At 55.4% G+C, this 20,334-nt stretch overlaps 1 protein-coding gene across 6 annotated transcripts; it reads right to left on the bottom strand.

The window, feature by feature from the left end:
• Positions 1-1,673: 1,673 nt before the first annotated feature.
• Positions 1,674-19,867, bottom strand: PDLIM7 (PDZ and LIM domain 7). Of its 6 annotated transcripts, none has more exons than XM_047090407.1 (13): positions 19,768-19,866; positions 18,721-18,827; positions 14,779-14,930; positions 14,668-14,698; positions 14,064-14,182; positions 13,266-13,402; positions 13,068-13,104; positions 11,949-12,019; positions 11,554-11,791; positions 10,374-10,554; positions 2,376-2,496; positions 2,168-2,283; positions 1,674-2,012 (listed from the first exon to the last, which is right to left on the bottom strand). In XM_047090407.1, exons 2-13 carry the CDS (start codon positions 18,814-18,816, stop codon positions 1,926-1,928), a joined length of 1,386 nt encoding a protein of 461 aa, XP_046946363.1. In that variant the 5' UTR covers positions 18,817-18,827; positions 19,768-19,866; the 3' UTR covers positions 1,674-1,925. The 6 variants fall into 6 exon arrangements, with proteins under 6 accessions (XP_046946363.1, XP_046946376.1, XP_046946383.1 ...); XM_047090420.1 differs by having other exon boundaries at positions 11,949-12,010; XM_047090427.1 differs by lacking the exon at positions 14,064-14,182 and adding an exon at positions 13,650-13,666.
• Between the last annotated feature and the right edge of the window lie 467 nt (positions 19,868-20,334).

Genomic DNA, 20,334 nt, shown 5'->3' with positions numbered 1-20,334 from the left:
GACTGCTCCCAGCAGCACTCAGCATCCTTCCCTGTGTTCTTGCTCGCTTGTATCCATGGAAACCAAGGATGGACTGAGAGGGCTTCATGGTTCAAGAGAAGTGGGAGAGAGTGCATTTCTTTGTGGAAGTGAAAGATACTGTGTTTAATATGCTAGGGATGTCTTAGTTCCAAAGGAAACCGCATCTCACCTGCTTTACTCCTGCTGTGACCTACCTGGGCCCTGCTCCTCAGCCCTCTCTCTGGCCATCAATTACAAGCATCTGTGACCTCCCCATCCCTGTCCCAAACTCATTCCTGAATTGAATCTGAGGTGAATACGGACTTGACTCTTCATCTGCTTTCTGAATTTGTCACCTAAATGTCCCACAGGCATGTCATCCAGTCATTTAACATTCATTGGGCATCCACTATGTGCCAGGCACTGTTCTAGGCTCTGAAAATAACACAGGAAGCGCTGCACTTATGCTCCAGGGGTCCTCAAGAGAACACAACAGAGTGGCCATTTCTTCTCTTAAAAAGGATGGGCCCAAGGACCTGTTGAGAATGTCAGCAACTTCAGATGTGCTAAAGGTCCTCATGCCAAGGAGCCCTGAAGGACAGGTGGCCATGGGCAGGCTGAGTTATCCTAGCCCTAGTTTGGGCTCCTCTCCTTGGTCCCTCTCTAGTGCAGGTGAGATAGGAGAGAGAACAGTCCTCCCAGGGTGGTGGAGGGCATCAGTGGTAAGCAAGGGGCCCCAGAGAAACATGGGGCCACCACCAGAGCCTCCAGGTTTTGAAATAGCAGGCAGAAGGGAACTTTTAAGGGACACTCGCTGGTGAAGGTGCTTAGTGCCACCCCATCCCGGGACTGTGTGCCCAGCTTCAGGCCTGGTGTCTAGTGTGGCTCAGGGCTCAGGAGCTATGAAACCTTGGTCAGGTCTCCTAACCTCTCATGTCTACAATGAGAATAAATACCTCACAGGGTGGCTGGGAGGATGGCACGGGACAGTGTAAGCAGTGGCTGGTATATTCCAGATGCATATCAGAATTGCCTTCTTGCCTCTCCTGACCTCTCATCCTTCAGGCCCCCACTCTAGGCTCCATGGGGTCTGTCATCAGGTCCCATCTCTGCCAAATCACTCTCTGCTCCTCCCTTCCTGTGGCTCCTGCCCCTCCTCCTCATCCCTCTCCTTCTGTCCACCTTGCTCACAGTTCTCGGAGCTCTTTTACAATACAAATCTGAACTGGTTGCTTCCTATTTCACACTCTTCTGTGCCCTGACACCCCTACCCCACCCTCAGGATGAAGTCCCAGCTCCTTGGCCTGGCACTTGTGGCTTCCCAGGACCTGAGGGCTGCACTCTCCAGCCTTACCCTCTGTTGCAGCACAGGGCTGACACCTCTGGGCCTTCACTCTGGCTGTCACTGTTTTCCATACCCCATCTCTGCAGATGTACCTCCAACTCCTCCTTTCTGACCTCCAAGCCAGTCCAGATTAGGCGCCCCCCACTTCTGTAGGTGCTGGGGCCCACACATGCGATCCCCATTTACCTCCTCCTGCAGACCATGAGCTGTCCAAGTCCCCATCACAAGGATAACCAGGATGGCTAGCCCTGGGAAAACCATCTTAATCTCCACCCTGCTGTGCCTCAAACCACACCTTTCCTAATGCATAGGCAGCACACATGGGGCATAGCTGGATATAGGTTTATTGTGGCACTGAATGTGAACAGGGACTGGTGTGGCCAGCACCGATGTGTGGTGGTGGTGGAGGGAGTGGGGGGAAATGGAGGGGGTAGGGCAGGGCCCAGGGAACCCCAGGCTCAGGCCAGGAATTGGGGTTGGGGTGACCTTTGCCAACCCTATCCAGAAATCTGGGGTGATGACTCAAGAACTGGCAATCCCCCTGGCTGGGCTGGATGAGGCAGCAGTGGATGGGAGGGGCTCACACATGGGAAAAGGCGTGGCTCTTGCAGAGGGGCTTGTCCTTCTTGGAGTAGAAAGTCTTTCCTTCCAGGTTGATCTGGCATATCTGAGGACAGCCAAGGTCAAGTCACATGAGGTTGGGGGTGGCAGGAGAGTCCCTGTCCCAACCTCTCAGGAATTCCAGAGGCAGGGGGTGGGAGGGAGGCTGGTAAAGAACATGGCACAGGGGTGAGACCCAAGTCCAGGGAGGGGGGCACTCACCGCACACACGAAGCAAGTGTCATGCCAGCTGAAGCCCAGTGCCTCCAGGAAGCGGTCCCCTGCATCGATCTTGAAGTCACAGCCCCGGCATTTCGTGCCAAACATCTTCTCATAGTCTGAGGATGGAGGCAGAGAGGAAGGGGGCACTGGGTTCTGGCCTGCCCCACCCCCATCCCTTACCCATGCCCCCCCTTCGCCACCCCCCTACCTCGCTCGCAGTAGGGTGCGCCTTCCTCCATGTAAAAGGCCCTGTTCCGAATGGGCGTCTTACAGGCCGCGCAGGTAAAGCAGTGCACATGCCAGGTCATCTTTAGGGCATGCATGATCTCCTAGGAGGATGCTACAGTCACCAGGCAGCTCGGCCCCTCCTCTCCAGAGCTGGGGACACAGGAAGGCTGGCCTTGGGCCCTCTTCCTTCCTGTGGTAAATGTTACATCTGCACATACACCATTCTCACTCTGCCTCCGGCCCTGAGGTCTCCCCGCGGATGTCCACTATGTTTCTGAGATTTGCCGTGTCCAAATCTCAGCTCCTAACCTCTGTACCCCAAACCTGCCTCCCCGACAGCTGTCCCTATCTCAGTTGACAGCAACTCCATCCTTCCATCTGCTCAGGCCATATGCCCTGCTTTCTCTCATGCACCACATCGGATCTTCCAGGAACTCCTGCTGGGTCCGCCTTCAAGGTGAATCCAGATCTTGCCCACTTCTTACTTCCTATCTGACGTGGGATGTGAACCTCAGGCACCCCTGGCCTTGGTGATGCACAGTAACACTGACTTCTGAGCTCCTCCTTCTGCCCCTACAGACTGATACCAACCTGAGTGAGACCACATTCCCCTCTGCTCGAATGCCTCCCTGCCTTTCCCTCTGGCCTCTGTATCCTCTGAGCTCCCCACATGGCCTCTTGCCTATGGTTGATGCACCGGGCCCGCCAGTCTTGGGGCTTCACGCTGGCTGTCCCCTCTGCCTGGACTGCTCTACCCCAGGTATCTCCACGTCTCACCCCTCACTGCCTTCAAGTTTCTGCTTCAATATCCCTTTCTCCATGAGGCCCGTTCTGACAACACCAGTTAATACTTCCTAATCTGCCTTTCCTTTTTTTTTTAATTAAAAACAATTTTTTTTAATGTTTATTTACTTTTGAAAAAGAGAGAAACCGAGCACGAGCAAGAGAGGGGCAGAGAGAGAGGGAGACACAGAATCCGAAGCAGACTCCAGGCTTCAAGCTGTCAGCACAGAGCCTGATGCTGGGCTTGAACTCACGAACTATGAAATCATGACCTGAGCTGAAGTCGGATGCTTAACCGACTTAAGCCACCCATGTGCCCCCAATCTGCCTTTCCAATGCCATGTTCCCAATACTTTTAACTCTGTTCTCTTTATCCCTGAACACTTTTACTAACACACCACCAAGTAATTTACTTATTGTGTCTACGGCTTATCATCTGCCTTTCCTCCCTTCTTCCTGCTCAGATGTAAAGTCCAGGAGGGAGCGAGTTGTGACTGTTCTATTAGTGGATATACTGTAACAGTGCCTGTCTTTGTGGGTGCTCATCAGCAAATATTTGCGAGTTAACCTGCACTACTGGAGTGGGAGGAAGCAGAGGCTCAGGGAGAGTCTGTGCTCTCACTGGCCTCGGCTGTCAATCCTGAGGACCCTTGGGCCAACCAGGGTCAGCAGCATTCAGATCTAGAGCAGGCAGAGGGCAGTGTGGGGCTTTGAGGGGGTCGGATCTGTGGCTCCAACCAGACCTTGCTTCTGAGCTGGGTAACTTGGCCAAGTTACCTCCTCTTGACAGTTGGTTCCTTCCCTTGTGATCTGGGAACCTAATCCCAGCCTTGCAGGTTGTTGTAAGAATGCTCCTACAGGGGCGCCTGGGTGGCTCAGTCGGTTAAGTGTCCGACTTCGGCTCAGGTCATGATCTCACGGTTCGTGAGTTGAAGCCCCGCGTCGGGCTCTGTGCTGACAGCTCAGAACCTGGAGCCTGTTTCAGATTCTGTGTCTCCCTCTCTCTCTCTCTGACCCTCCCCCGTTCATGCTCTGTCTCTCTATGTCTCAAAAACAAATAAACGTTAAAAAAAAAAAAAAAAAGAATGCTCCTACATTTATGTTGGGGGTCCCAGACCCTGTGCCTGCCAAGGTGTCATTGGGGGAGCACCTATTTCTGCCTGTAGGGATGGTGAAGACCTGTTTGTGCAGAAATGCCTGGAAGGGTCAGGTTGAAATCTAGGTGTTAAAGTGAAATCTGATTTTCAAATGGTGCCCACTAATTTATTATTATTTTTGTTGTTTATTTTTGAGAGAGTGTGTGTGAGAGTGTGAGCAGGGGAGGAGCAGGGGGAGGGGGTGGACAGAGGATTCGAAACAGGCTCTGTGCTGACAGCAGCGAGCCCAATGGAGGGCTTGAACTCACAAACTGCAAGATCATGACCTGAGCCAAAATTGGACACTCAACCAATTCAGCTACCCAGGAGCCCCTATTGCCCATTAATTTAAAAGGACAATGTAGACCAAGCAAGACATGTGGGTGGCACCTAGCTCTCAGACGGCCTATCTGTGCCCTCTGCATCTATGTCACATCTCACATATACCTCACAACCATCCTGGCCAGGAAGTTACTGCCACCATTTTAGTGAGGCCCAGAGACAGTGACTTGCACCAGGTCACATAGTCAAGAGATGGTAGAAATGGGTTTTGTGCCCAAGTCTGGCTAGCTTCAAAGCTGGCTCTTCCCACTGTCTGGTGTTGCCTCTTTTCAAGGAGCGGACCAAGGGTCCAAGGGAAGGAACTTGGCTGCAAGCTGGCAGGACAGGGGGCTCGGGCAAGAGCATGGGCAGCCCAGAGCTGGGTCCAGTGGATGTGTGAGCAGGGAGGCAGATTTCTGCTGGTATTCAGAAGAACCTGTCAGTTACCAGTGTTTATTTTACGCCCTAGTTCCTAAATCTGTCTGCCTCTCCCATCCCCACTGCCCTGACCCAGGCCCCAGCAGCCTGTTCCCTTCCCTAGCTCTGTTTCCCCCTTCCCAGAGGAAGCTTGCTGCAGCACAGCTGACCTCATCAGCCCCAGCTCCAATCTCCTAACACGGCCCCCGCTCACCTCTTCTGCCTCATCTCACACCCTTCCCAGGTGTTACCTTGTGATACAAGCTATTCCTTCTGCTTGGAGTGCTCTTTCCTGACCCTTCTTCAAGCTAATTCCTACTCATTTTTAAAGTTCAGCTTAGAGGCCACTTCCATCCATTCCTTCAACCATTTACTGACCACCTCCTGTACACAGAGCCCAATCTAAAGCAAGAGCAAAACAGCCCTGGTCCCAGCCCATGGAGTTCACATCTGGGGAAAAGATGGGGCAAAAGGACTGGGAAGTAATGAGCAAACTGTGGGAGCCCTAGCCTGGTAGAAGGATTATGTCTCACGGGAGGTGTTCCTAAGGAAATGATATGAGTCCAAGATGAGAAGGAACAAGATAAAAAGGGTGCTAAACTAGTATTCCTGGTGGAAAGGACAGAATGTGCAAAGGCCCTGTGGTAAGGGAAACAGCACACTGGCAAAATGAAAGGGCCCACATGACTGGAGCACTGGAGAGGGGCTAGTGATGAGAGGTGAGCCTAAAGAGTATAGGTTTCCAAGGGCACCTATGTGACTCAGTTGGTTGAGCGTCTGACTCCTGGTTTTGGCTCAGGTCATGATCCCAGGGTCATGGAATCAAGCCCTGCATCAGGCTCCGTGCTGAGTGTGGAGCCTGTTTAAGATTCTCTCTCTCCTTCTCTCTGCCTTTTCTCTGGTTCGTGCTCTTTCTCTCTCAAGAAAGAAAGAGAAAGAACGAAAGAACGAAAGAAAAGAGTATAGGATTCCAGATGTGGTCCCCAAACCAGGGTAGGCCCCATCTAATGTGTCACTCATGCTGTGCTGCTTCCCTCCACCTCCACTGAGACAATTTGTCCTGTATTTCTCTCCTCGTGCTCCACGCTGATCTCCCAGGGCAGGCATAGTTCTGAGCTCTGGGTGCAGACAGGGCATGGAGCACCCAGCAGGTTGTGGAGGTAAGCTTCCTTCACCTTCCCCCCAGGGTGAGGTGGGGGCTTCCTAGAGTTTGTCAGGCCCTGAGTCCTTGTAAGAGGGGAAGCTAAGGGCCCCCGAGTTTCTGTGGAACATTAGCCTGAGTTGGGGCACGAGAGGGTTTGCCACCCAAGGCTTACTCCAGGACCTGGGAGCCAGCCAGGCCCTATTAGCCTTGGCTTCCCATCTGTGGCCTGGGTGATAACCCTGCCCATCCGGGAAGGGGGAGTGAGGTAGGACAAGAGTGCAGTGTAACACAGACAGAGCAGTCATTGAACAGGAGGGCCTTGATTTGTAGATGCCCAGCTCAGGAAAGGTTCTGGGATCCAGCCCATTCTGTTAATACAGTCTAATGGGGTGTGGCCTAGGCTGGCTGGGAAATGACTATGATCTTGGGCAAAATTCCCTCATCTAAAAGACGGGAATACCAAACTGACTTCCTATAGTACAATTGTGAAGCCGGATGCCTACACACTTTAAGTGCACCACAACACAAATTGGCATTACAGTGACAAAGACTGTGATCATATCTAATTCCCCCTTCCTGTCTACTGATGGAACCTCCATTTTTTGCTGGGCATATGACTGCCCCAAAGATACTATATTTCCCAGCCTCTCTTACAGCTCAGCAGGGTCATGTGACTGGGATTTGGCCAATGGGATGGAAGCACAAGGGTTGGGTGGCAGCATCTTCTAAAGATGGCTGCCACAAGACTTCCATTCCTTCTTCCCTTTCCAGCTTCCTGCTGGCTGAAACGTGGAGATTTTAGCTGAGGCTCAAGGGTCTTCTTGGACTGTTTAGTAAGCCTGTGCTGAGAATGGCCAAGGATCAAGATACAGAAGCCTAGATCTGTCTACTAGTCCTGGACTGCCCACCTCTGGACTTTCTTAAGTGGGAAATAAGCTGCCACTATTTTGAGTTTTCTACTGCTCATGCTCAAAGTAATCCTTACTAATATGAACATCACCACAGAGCTCTCTGGCCACATCTGGTACCTCTGCCTCTGTATCCAGAAATAAGGAGAGGCATGAATGTCAGGAAGAGCCCAAGCGGGGAGTCAACAGTGCCTGGGGCCACTCCAGCATAGCTCTCATGCTCTGTAACCTTGGGCAGTTTCTCCTCCTCTCTGGGTGTCAATTTCCATACATATGCAACAGGAACCCCTTTAGCTTTCACCCTGCCTGTTCTGCCCCCTTTGCCTCTGACTGTACCCTTGGCTCCTGACATCCTCTGAGTCTTCCCATCCTAGTGTGAGCTCCTGCGGGCAGGGCCTGTTACTTCACAACGTGTCCTCAAGCATGGGTCACACTATCTGGCACACTGCCCACACTTAAGAGAATGAATGGGGGAAGGCAGATGGCCCATCACTCTTTGCTCATGACACACACTGACCAAAGTCCCAAGCCTGGCTCCTGTTGGCAGCTAGGTTGCCCTGCAGAAAATGTGGCCAGGCTCTACTGTGTGCTTAGCTTCAGTGGGAAGAACAGGATTTTTTAGTGTTTATTAACTTTGAAAGAGAGAGAGACAGAGAGAATCCCAAGCAGTCCCTACACTGTCAGTGCAGAGCCCGACGCAGGGCGCAAACCCATAAATCGTGAGATCATGCCTGAGCCAAAACCAAGAGTTGGACACTTAATTCACTGAGCCACCCAGGCACCCCAGGATTTTTTAAATCAAGATTATTATTATTTTTTAAAATGTTTTTATTTATTCTTGAGAGAGAGAGAGCATGAGCAAGGGAAGGACAGAGAGAGAGGGAGACAGAGGATCTGAGGCGGGGCTCTGTGCTGACAGCAGTGAGTCCAATGTGGGGCTGGAACTCACGAACTGTAATATCACGACCTGAGCCGAAGTTGGATGCTCAACCGATTGAGCCACCCCGGAGCCCCGGAAAGAACAGGATTTTGAATCACAAATTTGTGTGTCTGCATTTCTGGCTTTGTCACTCCATAGTTCTATGCCCTTCAGACACATTGAGTTACCTGTCAGTTTCTGTCCTCTCATGCATTGACATGGCAGACACTATGGATTGGCCTCCCCAAAGCCTGTCATGACCCTCTTCCTTTTCCCCTTCCTTTCTTATGGGAGACAAAGGCTAAAATACTGAGTTTGCCAAAATCCCCCACAGCCCAGGTGCTCATAGGATAACAATTCCAAACACAGAGATGAAGATGCAAGTTTCTGGTTTTTCTTCCAGAGTCAAAAAGCAAAACCTTGTTAAAATAATGCCATTTGGCCCTTCCCTCTCCTTCCTGCCTGAATATACAAGACTATCAGGCCTGGGGCTTGAGTAGTCATCTGGTAACCATGATATGATAGGCTTGGGGACAAGGGTCCACATGCTAAGGATTTCCGAGCCAAAGGCAGGAAAAGACTAATAGGCATCCTTAAGCTGCTGTTTCAGCTCTGGAATTCTTTTTATTTATTTTTATTTTTTTATTTTTAAAATTCTTTAATCTTTATTCACTTTTGAGAGACAGAGCATGAGTGGGGGAGGGGCAGAGAGAGAGGGGGACACAGAATCCAAAGCAGGCTCCAGGCTCTGAGCTGTCAGCACGGAGCCTGATACAGGGCTCGAACCCACGACCCATAAGATCACGACCTGAGCCAGAGTCGGATGCTCAACTGACCGAGCTACCCAGGTGCCCCTCTGGAATTCTTTTTAAATGTTAATTTTTTTTTATTTTTGAGAGACAGACTGAAAGCAGAGGAGAGGCAGAGAGAGGGAAAGAGCGAGAATCCCAAGCAGGCTCCACGCTGATGGCAGAGTCTGATATGGGGCTTGAACTCATGAACCGTGAGATCATGACCTGAGACGAAGTCGGACGCTTAACCAACTGAGCCACCCAGCCGCCCCAACTCTGGAATTCTTATGGCTGAAGTAAATAACCGCTTCTGTTTAAATCTCTGCAGTAGGGTTTAGTTATTGCAGCTGAATGCAATCCCACGGACACAGCCAGCATCTCTTATTTTGGCCTCATCAGCACCTACCTTCTTTCTTTGGGTAATGTCATCTTGTTTTATTTCAGGGAACCAATCCTCCCTCACTCAGTCTATGGTTCAGGTAGGGCTGCCTGACCCCTGCTTCAGTGGGTGTCACCTGGGCTTGGCTAATCCGAGTCCTAGGGATTGGTCCAGAGATAGGCATGTGACACAAGCTATTCCAGTGAGCATCAGCACCGGGCCCCTTGACGCATCAGCTTGCACGGAGGTGCAAGCTTCTCTTTGCAGTGCTAAGCTGGGGAGATGTAACCCTGGCACCACTGTGGCACCATCTATGCCACCTTCTTGGGAAAAGTACGCGGGCAACAAGGCCAACGCAGACAAAAACAGACGCAAGTAGTGGAAAAAGTCCTGATGACCCCGAGACCTGCAGTCAGCAGGGCCTGAAGTTGGTGCCCCTTGGGCGTTCTGATTATTTGAGCTGATACACATATCCCTCGCTTTTCGAATGTCAATGTTACACCACCTCACTTTTATGAGAGACCCGCCAACTGAAAGGAATCCGATAAGGAATTTTGCTTTTAGGAAGAAAGGCGAAAAGTGAAAACAGCGTTCAGCGTTTTGTTTTGTAGTGAGCCATTACTGAGGCAGCACACACCCTGTACCCTGAGCAGCAAGCGGCCCCGCCCAGCTCCTTCCCTGGAAACCACACTCAGCATCTCAGCATCAAGCAGCCACAGTTCTGAACTGTGTCTATGAGCATCTGTGCTTTATCTCAATTTACTTCGTGCATCTGTTAGCAAGATGTGTCCTAAGGTACCAGAAAAGCCTACAAGAGGTTATTTTTTGGGTCTGGGAATGCTCAAGTTTTTTTTTTCCATATAAATGAACAGTACTTGCTTCTTCACTTTATGCCATTTTGGCTTGGGAAAGTTTTCATAGGAACACTCTACTTTCAGAGAACCGGGGAAACCTGTACACTCTTTCTTGCTTGAGCCCCTCTGAGCAGGATTTTGGTCATTTGTTAAGAGGATCCTGGTTAACACAAAATGAGGCCAGTGTAGCAGCCTGTTTATGAAGCTGCTAAGGATCCAAAGGACTCATGACAGGAGAGCCTCTAGGCCTAAGAGTTGCTCAATAGTACTCCTCAATGCTGACAGGGTCAGATTCACCCTCCCACCCACCTGCCAGCCCTACTCACGCCTGTGATCTTCTTCTTGCACTTGGCACAGCTGGGTGCATAGCGCACATCATAGCAGGGGGGGCAGAAGATGGCACCCTTCTCCTCAAAGAAGCCGCCCTCTTCCAGGACCTTCCCACACTGGCTGCACACAAATTCCTCAGGGTGGTATGCATGGCCCAGTGCCACCAGGTAGCGGCCCCTAAGAGGGAGGTGAGGGAAGTAAGTGGGAGTGTATGCAGAAGAGGTGGGAGGTCCTGGCCAGAGCCCAAGTGGGTTTAGTGAACACCTGTTCTGAAGCCTGGAAGGGAAACCCTTTCTCCCAATTTTCCAAATAAAGGAGAAACAGGCTTGGGAGGTGACCCAAGTGATGACACAGTGATGAAACTGTGCTGCTTTGATGACAAGAGATGGGGACAGAGGCAGCATTGGAATAAGGAGGATTACATTGGGTGGGGGCGGCTGACTTAGGCCTAATGAGACAAACCAGAGGAGTTGGTGCCCTGGGGACGGGAGGCCCAGAGTGCCCATCAGCTCCGAAAACCAGTAGGTACCTGAGCCGACCCTGGTGCCCACCCTGTCCCACTTGCCTAGTCCATCTGGCCTGGAGAAGGGCCTGCAGGTCCAAAATAAATGAGGGTGTCTGAAGAAGGGGATTCTCTGCAGAGCCTGAGAGCTGACAGGAGTCGAGAGCAGTGCAAGACCAGGGCTGAGAACTACCAAGATTCTAGAAGCCAGCATACTGACTCTGGGGGGCTGTGTGACCTTGCTGGGCCCCAGGGAACAGTGCAAGGAGAGAGAGGCCTCTGGCCTGTCTACTCTGAGAGCAGAGATTTGGCAGAGACCAAGTGAGCAGGAAGGAGAGGCAGAGGAGCTGGGAGGGGCAGGCCCTTCCCTGCCCAGACAGCAGCCTTTCTAGGGGTGCTGCTTCAATGTATTGTTGGTACTTCCTCCATTTCAGCAGGGCAAACACTGATAGAGGCTGATGCAGGGTGGGGTGGGGGAAGTAATGCAGGATGCAGAATCTGAGGACCTAGGCGAGGTCCCTGCCCCCACTGCAACTGGGAACTGAATCCTTATCCTCCCACAGTGACAGCTGAGATGAGTGGGGAGGCAGACGGGGGAGCAGAGGTCGGAAAGATGCCAGGGCCAGGCTTTAGGACAGGAAAGGCCAGGATAGGAAAGGAACCGGGCCACCCACCGGATGACCTTGTGGCACTGGTGGCACACGGGAGTCTTGCCATTGCTGCCACCACCTGCTCCTGTGCCTCCTCCAGTGGCTGCCTGCACGATGGAGGTGCGGTTCTGCAGAGGTGTGGGTGTGGCTGGCTGGCTGTGCCGGGTCAACACCGTGCTGGTCTTGTCCGGGGCGTAGCGCTCAGCAAATGCAGGGTCCACAGCCCAGGGTGGGCGGCTAGTGGGGCTGGGGGTGGTAGGGCCTGCCAGGGCCAAGGAAAGTGGCTCCAGGGGGTTGCCCAGGGACCCCAAGTGTCAGAGGGCCGAGCCAGGGGCAACTTGGAGCCCCCCTCCCCCCTCCCCCTGCATGCCCCTGGAGGCTACCCACCCTTCCCAAGGCCCAAGCCCACTCTCTCTCACCAGGCCAGGGTTCCTGGGGTGTAGCTGAGGCTGGGGCTGGGGCTTCTGTCCTGGGCACCTGGCTGCAAGATCTGCCATTCAAGGCCCTGTATGGCTGGAGCTCCTGGCATGGCCCCACCCCCCAACCTTGGTCTTCCTGGCCCCATGGGAGATGACTGGGTACATGAGAGTTACTGGGCTGGACTCCAGGTCCCACTGGGATAGGTATGTGTAGGGCAGCTTCTCCTAGTCAGGTTCTAGCCATCAGGTCTGTTGTGTGGGACTGGGAGGTGGAGAAGGGCTCTCCCTTCTGAGGCAGCTCTTGGGGCTTCCTCATTCCAGAGATCTAGCTCTGATGGCAGGTACTACCCCGCACTGAGACCCAGACTGGCATGGCCCACACTGGGTTTGAACACCTAACACCCCCACACCCAAAACAAGCCCACAAAGATAGAAGACAAAGGCGGAGAAAGCAGGGCTGAGAATGTTTATTTCCATGCCTAAGCCAGCACAGACCTGGCAGATAGCAGTACCATAGGGCAAAGAGGGAAGGCAGTGTCAGACAGAGCCAGGCTCTCTGCCAGGCCAGCAGGAGGCTCAGTCCAGGGGCAGGAAAGGAGTGGGTAGGCAGAAGCTGCAGCAACCAAGGGGGGCGCCCTCGGTGGGAGGAACAGAAGAGAGAGGCAGAGAGGGCAGCCGGCCGGTGAGGGCCAAGCTACGACTGCACGTTGAGCACGTGGGCAGAGCGCTGGTGGTGCCAGTCCCGGAGGCGGGTGTAGCGTGGGCTCTGCAGCTCCAGGACATACTTTTCCCTGGGGGGGCAGAGAGAGAAGAAGGAGGAAGTAGAAGGAAGGAGGTGAAAGGGAGGAAGGGAGGGAGGATGGAAAGGAGGAAGGAAGGAAGGGAGGGAGGAAGGAGGGAGGGAGGGAGGGAGGGAGGCAGGGAGGCAGGGAGGCAGGAAGGCAGGAGGGCAGGAAGGCAGGAAGGCAGGAAGGCAGGAAGGCAGGAAGGAAGGAAGGAAGGAAGGAAGGAAGGAAAATGGAGAGCCCTGGTTGTGGACCCTCAGAAGCAGACATAGGGCAGTGGCTGGAATGGAAGAGACAAGAGGTAAGAAAGACGGGCTACTGCCCATCCTTTTACCTTGATTTCTTCAGGTGTTCCTCATCCGGGTCTTGCACTGAGAGGGCAGAGGCAGGCATTGACCAAGGGAAGACAGAAGGCCACCCCAGCCCTGAGCCCTGGCAGAAGGTCACAGGGCGCCAGAGCAGGCTCCATTTGAGCCCAGGCCCAGGCTAGGGGCCAGCAGGAGAGTCCGCCCTGCCCTGGGCTGGCACTTACTGAACTCGGTGCCCGTGAGGTGGGCAAGGATGCGGAAGGAACGGGACTGGCCTGTCCCGGGCCGAGGCCGCCAGTCCTCTGTGTCCTCCATCAGCCGCTGCTTGCTGGCATCTGGAACCAGCGGCCGGAGCGGCTGTCTGTGGGGAGGGCGTGGCTCAGAACTTCATGCTGGGGGTGGGTAGTGGGGGCAGCCCCTCCCAGCATTGGTGCATGTGGGCTATGGTGCTTAGGAGAGTGGAGGAGGGCAAGGCCAGGGCCCTGCTAGGTGAGGGGTGGGGAGGGTAGCTATGTGAGAGGAAAGGAGGGCAGCTAGGGTAGGGAGGGGCCACCGCCCAGAATGCCAAAAGGAAGGAAGAAAGGAACAGGCAGAGGGGGCTCACTGACTTGTCAGGGGTCTGCACCTGTGAAGGAAATAGACAGATGGACAGATAAAGGGACAAAGGGACAGACACAAGGAAGAAGAAAAATGGCAAGGGGTCAGAGTAGCCAGGGGCAAGGCTGTACTGTCTGGGGCTCAGTTGGCCCGACACCACACCCCAATCCCAGGCCACCAGTGGGGGGGCCCTGCCTAGTTCAGAGCCTCCAGGAGGGCAGACCCTGGGCAGGAGCCACACCCTCAGAGGGGCCCTGTATCTACAGCCCCCGCCCCGGCCGCCAGGGGTCACTGCCGCACGGATCTGCCTCATGGTTCCAGCCGGGCCGAGGCGCAACGCAGACTGAGCAGCAGCGCAGGCAGCGGGCTTGGGGCCTTGGACAGATGGCGTGGGCGTGAGAGGTTGGTGGGCAGGACCGACGTACCCATTCTGCTGCAGGGCGCTGTCAGCGGGCGGGGGCGCCCCAAAGGGCCGGGCCGTCTTGTTGAGGGAGGCGCTGGGTGCAAAGGTGTACCGCGGGGGGTCCGCGGCAGGGGCCAGGGCCTGGGCGGAGACAGAGCCGGGCAGGGCGGGCAGGGAGGACGCTGGGCAGGGGGAACGCTCAGCCGGAGGTGAATGCCCCCCTGGCGTGTCGTGGAGAGGACAGCGGTGCTCCAGCCCCACCCCCACACATCTGGACAGAGGCCTAGGGGAGGTGGGGGGGTGCTCAGGTTTCAAGGGGCCCATTTGGGAGGAATGATCTCAGCCCACGCGGGCCAAAGGGCAGACGAGTACGGCTTGTAGCACAGGCCAGCGGAAGGCAGCGGACAGATAGGCAGTCATGCATGGTGCCCAGACCGTGCGGCAGCCCCCGGACCAACTCCCAGTCTTCCAGACTCTCCTAGCTCTGGCCCCATCCTCTACTCCAGGCCAGGGATGGAAGTATCAAGGCTCCTAGTTGCCGGGGAGGGCAGGTCAGCCCAATAGTCCAATCCTACCCCTCCAACCACCCAGATGTCTCGCTCACATGTCCCACGTCCGTTGCCTACCTTCTGCGGTTTGCTCTGAGCCGGCTGGGCCCTGGAGGAGAAGGGGAAGGGGTGATAGGAGGCCAGGCCTGAGGGTGCCCCCATCCACCAGACAGGCCAGGGCCCTTGTACCTGCTGAGACCCAGGCTGAGGCGCTCCCCACAGGCACGAATCTTGTTCTGGGCTTCAATGTGTGTGAGGCCCCCCGCATTCTCACCATCGATGCTCAGCACCCAGTCACCCACAGCCACGCCTGCCTGTGAAGCTTTGCCTCCAGGAGTCAGCTGCAGACAGATGGAAGGTCATGGAGGCCCAAACCTCTGCAGACCAAACTGAAGCCAACATTAGTCAACTCTGCTTAAGCTGCCCCACTTCTAGAACCTGGAGGCCTTTTCATTCAACATATTTCTGGGCAGCTGCTGAATACTAAAAGAATCTGGGAGGGGTGGAGTTCACCTGAACCTCACAATCACCCCAATCACTATTTAGTTGTTTGTTCACCTCCATGACCCTCCTCCCCGCAGCCCAGAAACTGCTATGATGTCAACAAGCAGCCACCTTCAGTTTAAACCCCAAGCTTCTCAACTTCAACCACAGCCCTTGAACCCCTTGCTGGCCTCCTGCCTGGGCTATTTCGCCCACCCTCTGGCTTGTGCATATGGTGAGCTCCTCTGTGACGCTGAGAGGTGCTCTCACTGACCTCTTACAATCCCAGCACCCTGTCCTGCAGCCATCTGCAGGGATCTGCCAGGACCCTTTGAGAGCCAGGAACAGGACCCCATCATCTTCAGGTACCCCATGAAGTGCTTGAAAGGGGCCCAAGGTGTCAGCTAGGGCTGTAAAAGAGTGTCACCCCCAAGCCTTCAATTGCCACATCACCCTCTTCCCTAATCCTTTGGGCTCTGCCTTGGGAATCTCTGGTTCCTGTGGCAAATAAAGTAATAGTGGCTGGCAGTAATGGTCACCACTAGCATGAACTGAGCCTGCCAGGAAGGACTTCTGGGAAGTGGTGGGCCTTGATGAAAGGACAACGGGATGTGTTGCCCAGGGGGTGAGAGAGTCTACTTAATGATGGCCTTGAGTGCTGGGGCGGGGAAGGAACCAGGACTTGGCCTTGAGGTTAGGAGGGGCCATCAGCAGTTTGAAAGCTCCAGTGGGGTATTTCCCAGACCCCTGATAGAGGTAACCCTGACAAATCCCACTGGACCCTACTGGCCCTCTAGCCCGGAGGCAGCGACCCAGAAAGGGGTGGGACAGCTGTTCATGGGTTTAAGCCCACAGGGCTGCCCAGGTTTCTGGCAAGAAGCCTGGCATTAAGTAGACTTTTATGGGGGAAGTGCTGGAAGGCAAATTCACACTTCATAGGTTGGGGCGGGCGGGTAGAACTGCGAGGTACTGGCTATCTGTGGCCCCAGGAGGCTCCTTAGTGGGCTGAAGCACAGACTGAGTTGAGGCAGGGAGAGGGGAGGTAGGAGGTTCCAGAGAGATCTCCAGAAGGCAGAGAGACCAGATGCAGAGACTGACAGCACGACTGACTAGGGCAAGAAGAGAGAGCTGGCTCTATTGCATGCTTGGGAGGTTACAAGGGCAAGACAGCTGGGTGCCTCCTTCTTCATCTGCTACATGGTAACAAAAGCAGCTTACATTTATTGAGCACCTAGTACTGTCACATACTAACAGTGAATCTTCCAACAACCTGTGGAGTGGAGTCTCAGATTATATGCATTTTACACATGAGAAAAAAGACAGGTTATGTAACTTGCCTCAAGCTGCTCAGTTAGTCAAGAGGCAGGGCCAGGTCTGACGCTGACCTTAAGGCTCCACTAGTAGGCTACCTCTGCTGGGTGTTGGGACCCAACTCAGAGGTCAGCCCACCTAGAACAACTTGCTACTCTCTGGCTGGGTCTGGGGCCTAGATCTCTCTTGCTTTCAGTTCAATCCAACAACCCCTTATAATAAGCATAGAAAAGGGACACCCTTGAAAGGAAGTGACTTACTCAAGGTCATGGTGAGTCAATAGAAGGGAAACCTGGTCCAGCCACTCCCTACCCACACATGCTGACTCCTGGGAGGTGTGGGCTGAGCCTGAGGTAGATAGAGGTCTTGGGGGTGGGCAGGAGCAGCTGGTGCTCAGGGAGGGGTGGGGAATTGAGGGGTGGGAATTTCCTTTCCTGATTGAGGAGGATAGGAAGCACAAGAGGGATAGAGCAGTGATCAGAGAGGTGGAGAGAGAAGCAGGAGAAAACCCTGGGATTGGGGTGGGGTGGGGTGGGGTGGCTAGAGAAGCAGGGAGGCCTGAGGATTCAAGGAGGGGAAAAGCCAGAGGGCTGGACACTGCAAGGGGTGGGGGTGAGTCAGCCTGAGGGCTCCAACGAGCGGCCCAACCCCCAAGTCTCAGACATTACCTCATCTCCCAGGCCTGGGCCCACAGCCAGCCCTAGCCCCTCCCTCCTCCCTGGGGTCAGGGGGGAGGGAGGGGCTGGCCTACCTCAGAAAAGACCACCCTACCCCACCACCCATCAGGGCCCAGGTCCAACTCCAGGGCTGGGCTCAGCTTGTGGCCCCACCCACAGCTGGGGCTGCTGACAAGGAACCTCAGGCCCAGAGTGCCCCCAACAGGCCACATCTTAAAGTCCATCCCTCAGGCTACTATGTTGCCCATCTCCACCAATGAAGAAACTGAGTCTCAGAGTCCAGCCTATGGCTCCCCAGCCACAGTGGTCAGCACTTTCCCGGAAAGGGAGATGTAGAATACGTTCTCAGGGCTGGCAAGAGTTGAAGATCGCGTAGAGGTGGGTTTGTGTAGTTGGGGGACCACTGCCGTAAGCTACCCAGGGGCAGGGCAGTTTCCAGAGGAACCCCATAGGGCAGTTTCCAGAGGAACCCCATGGAAAGGTCCCTGGAAAGAACAGTGACCGCCTGCCTGCCCTGGCCACCAAGCCAACTCCCATAGACAAACTTGATCTAGGGGCCCTTCTCAGGCTGTGCAGTGCCTAGACAACCTTCTGGCCCCCACCAGGCTATGCTTGCCTTGGGCTTCCTGCCAACAGTTGCCTGCCCACTGGGCTCATGGGTGGGCCTCTCTGGACAGGCGATGTGGGGGCAGGAAGTCCCTACCCCCTCCTGACCCTCAGGCCACAGACACCAGCCCAAAGGCTGGCCTCATTCTCTCTGGGCACCCTCTTTGTGTCCCACAACTGACCCTACAGTTGGAGCCATGGCCTCATGGTCACCCACTGAGGGGTCCACCAATGGCATTTAGGGGTTCAGGCCTCAGCCAGCCTTTTTCACCTCTGCAGACTCCAGCCACCAGCTGGCCATCCCAGCATGGGGCTGCATTCTTGGGCTTATAAGGCAATACCCCTGCCACAGGGAGGAGCCAGCCCCTCAGCTCCGCCCCTCACAGGGAAGGCCCTCAGGAGCTGAAGTTAGAACCCTAGAGCCCCATTCCACACCCTTGCTTCGGGTCAGAGGCCACTGCATCCTAAATAGCACCAGGGGATGAAGATAGAGAACCTCACAGAGGCTGGAGAGTGTCCTCCTCCCCACCAAACTGCAGACCATCCCAGTGCCTGAATTCAAATCCTTGCTTGCCAAGGAATCACTAAAAGGGCCCCTCCACCTCTCTGAGCCCTGAGTTCCATCATTTGGAAAAACAGGGTGACAATTGCTATTTCCCAGGTGGCAATGAGGTTGAAGTGAGATCCTGCAGTCAAGAGTGCTCTTCCTGAAGCCTGGCTCCAAGCACTGCTCCCTCAAGCAGGTTAGATACTTCCTGGAGACCTCAGGCTCCCCTGCTGCAGAATGGGCATCCCCCAGGGGCCTCAGATTTGGCCCCAGTAGCTTTGTGGAATGGCATCAAGTACAAGACAGTGCTGGGGAACTGTGGGTGCTCCTCTCCCAGTACCCACCTGGTTGAGAGCCTTTGTGGTGGGTGCCCACCACATCTCTGGACCTAGATACCTCCTGCCCTACTGGACCTGGCTCACTCCTGCTCAGATTCTTCCCATCACCCACCACACACTTGACACCCAAAGACCCCTGGGAATAGCACCTCCCACAACCTTGGCTCACCCGGGAGATGGAGAGGGGCACATTGAAGTCCTTGCCCCCCTGCAGCCGAAAGCCCCAAGGTGCAGGCCCCTCCAGCACCACCTTGAAGGAATCCATGGTGCCTGCTCCTGGGAGGAAAGAAAAGGTGAGTGGACAGCATGGTGGGTGTACAGGCAGGCCCAGCTCTGGATACCAACCTTGGACTGGTGCCAGGAAGGCACGAGCAGCCTCTGAACACACCCAGGGCACCAGCAGGCATACATCTTGTCAGGTGTGGCTGGCAGACCTCACTTTGCAGAGGCAGGGGCAATCCCCGCCCCCCCCCCCCAGGGACTGGATGATGAGGGGGTCCCTTCACTCAGTCTTGAGGTTCTTTTCATTCAGGAGTGGGCCGCAGAGCTAATTTGACGTGGACTCCCCCCAAGCCAGACTTAACCCTCGGACCGAAGGGTGAGTCAGGGGCCGGCGCTCCTCTCCCCCGCCCCCAGGTCCCGACAGGCAGGCCTCGCAGAAGCCTGCTCGGACTATATAAGGCGTGTAAGCTGACACTGTGCGGAGCCAGCGGAGGGAGCACACGGGGGCTCAGGACGCGAGGGGGAGGGGTGGGGAAGGAGGCTGCTGGAGCGGGTCCTGGCCATTCCCAGACGGGTCGAGGCTGATGAGGACTCCCAGGCGCTGGGGGCGGCACAGAGGGGCCGTGGCCCCTATGGAAATCAGAGAAGGCTAGGACCCCAAAGCGTGGCCAGGTAGGGGGCTCATCCTGGAGTCCAATGGGGGTGGTGCCTCCCGCACAGGCCTACTACCATCCCGACATGACTCAGTTTCCCCTGTCCCCCACCCGGGCCCAAAGCATTGGCAGAGTCTCGGGCGCAGGAAGCAGCGCAGGCGCCAATCCGCCCTGCCGCAGCCGGCTTCGCCGCAGGAAGGCGGGGGCGGGGGCGGAGGCAGGGGCCCAGGCCCGCAAGAGGAAGCGCAACACTGGCCCCGACCCCAGCGCCCTCCGTGGTCCCCAGCAGGCTCCTGCCCTCAGCTTGGCCCAGCCCGAGACGCCCGCGCCGTCGCCAGTACCTGCTCGGCCCCGCCGAGGCGCTGCTCGGTGGCTGGCCCCACAGAACCGCGTTGGGATCGGCCACCCGTGTTCTGACCCCGCCCCCACGGCCGCAGTCCGCTTTGAGCTCGCGGAAGGGGGCGGAGCCACAGGTCACGCCCCGTCAAAGCCACGCCTGCGAGCGGCCTCTCTACAACTGGGAAGCCCCACCCAATCCTTCCGCCCCGCCCAATCGCGAAGTCCCGTTTTACTTTGAGCTGGAAGGCCTGTGGCTGCCCGCGATCCCTTGATGGGGCGGAGTCTGGGCAGAGCCTGGGCGGGGCCTGGGCGGGGTCTGGTCTGCAGGTCGCCTAGTCCAGGGACCAGCTGGCAGCTCGAGCAGCTCCATGCGCCTCCCTCTGGCCGAGCCGAAAGAAAGCGGCCTTCGGTACCAAACAGACCTAGACATCCTGAATCTCAGTTTCCTACTCAGAAAAATGGAACAATAATACTCGCCTTGCAGGCCCATCGTGAGGATAGGCGTTGTTCCGCGGAAGGTGCAAGCCATCAGCGGCTCCAGAATTTCTAAACCGGAAGGACTTGCGGGT

Source organism: Lynx rufus, unplaced genomic scaffold (genome assembly GCF_022079265.1).
Source record: "Lynx rufus isolate CCGP_SWC_20201006 ecotype Redwood Valley unplaced genomic scaffold, mLynRuf1.p SCAF_1, whole genome shotgun sequence".
Classification (NCBI taxonomy): domain Eukaryota; kingdom Metazoa; phylum Chordata; class Mammalia; order Carnivora; family Felidae; genus Lynx; species Lynx rufus.
The sequence above is the reverse complement of the archived record's forward strand: the minus strand, read 5'-3'. Positions and strand labels throughout refer to the sequence as shown.

Coding starts and splice junctions, on each gene's coding strand:
- PDLIM7 (XM_047090407.1), bottom strand. CDS start 18,816: ATGGATTCCTTCAAGGTGGTGCTGGAGGGGCCTGCACCTTGGGGCTTT. Junction 14,699..14,778: donor CTCAGCCTGGGTCTCAGCAG/GTACAAGGGCCC, acceptor CTTCTCCTCCAG/GGCCCAGCCGGCTCAGAGCA. Junction 13,403..14,063: donor AGCGCCCTGCAGCAGAATGG/GTACGTCGGTCC, acceptor CCCTCCCCACAG/ACAGCCGCTCCGGCCGCTGG.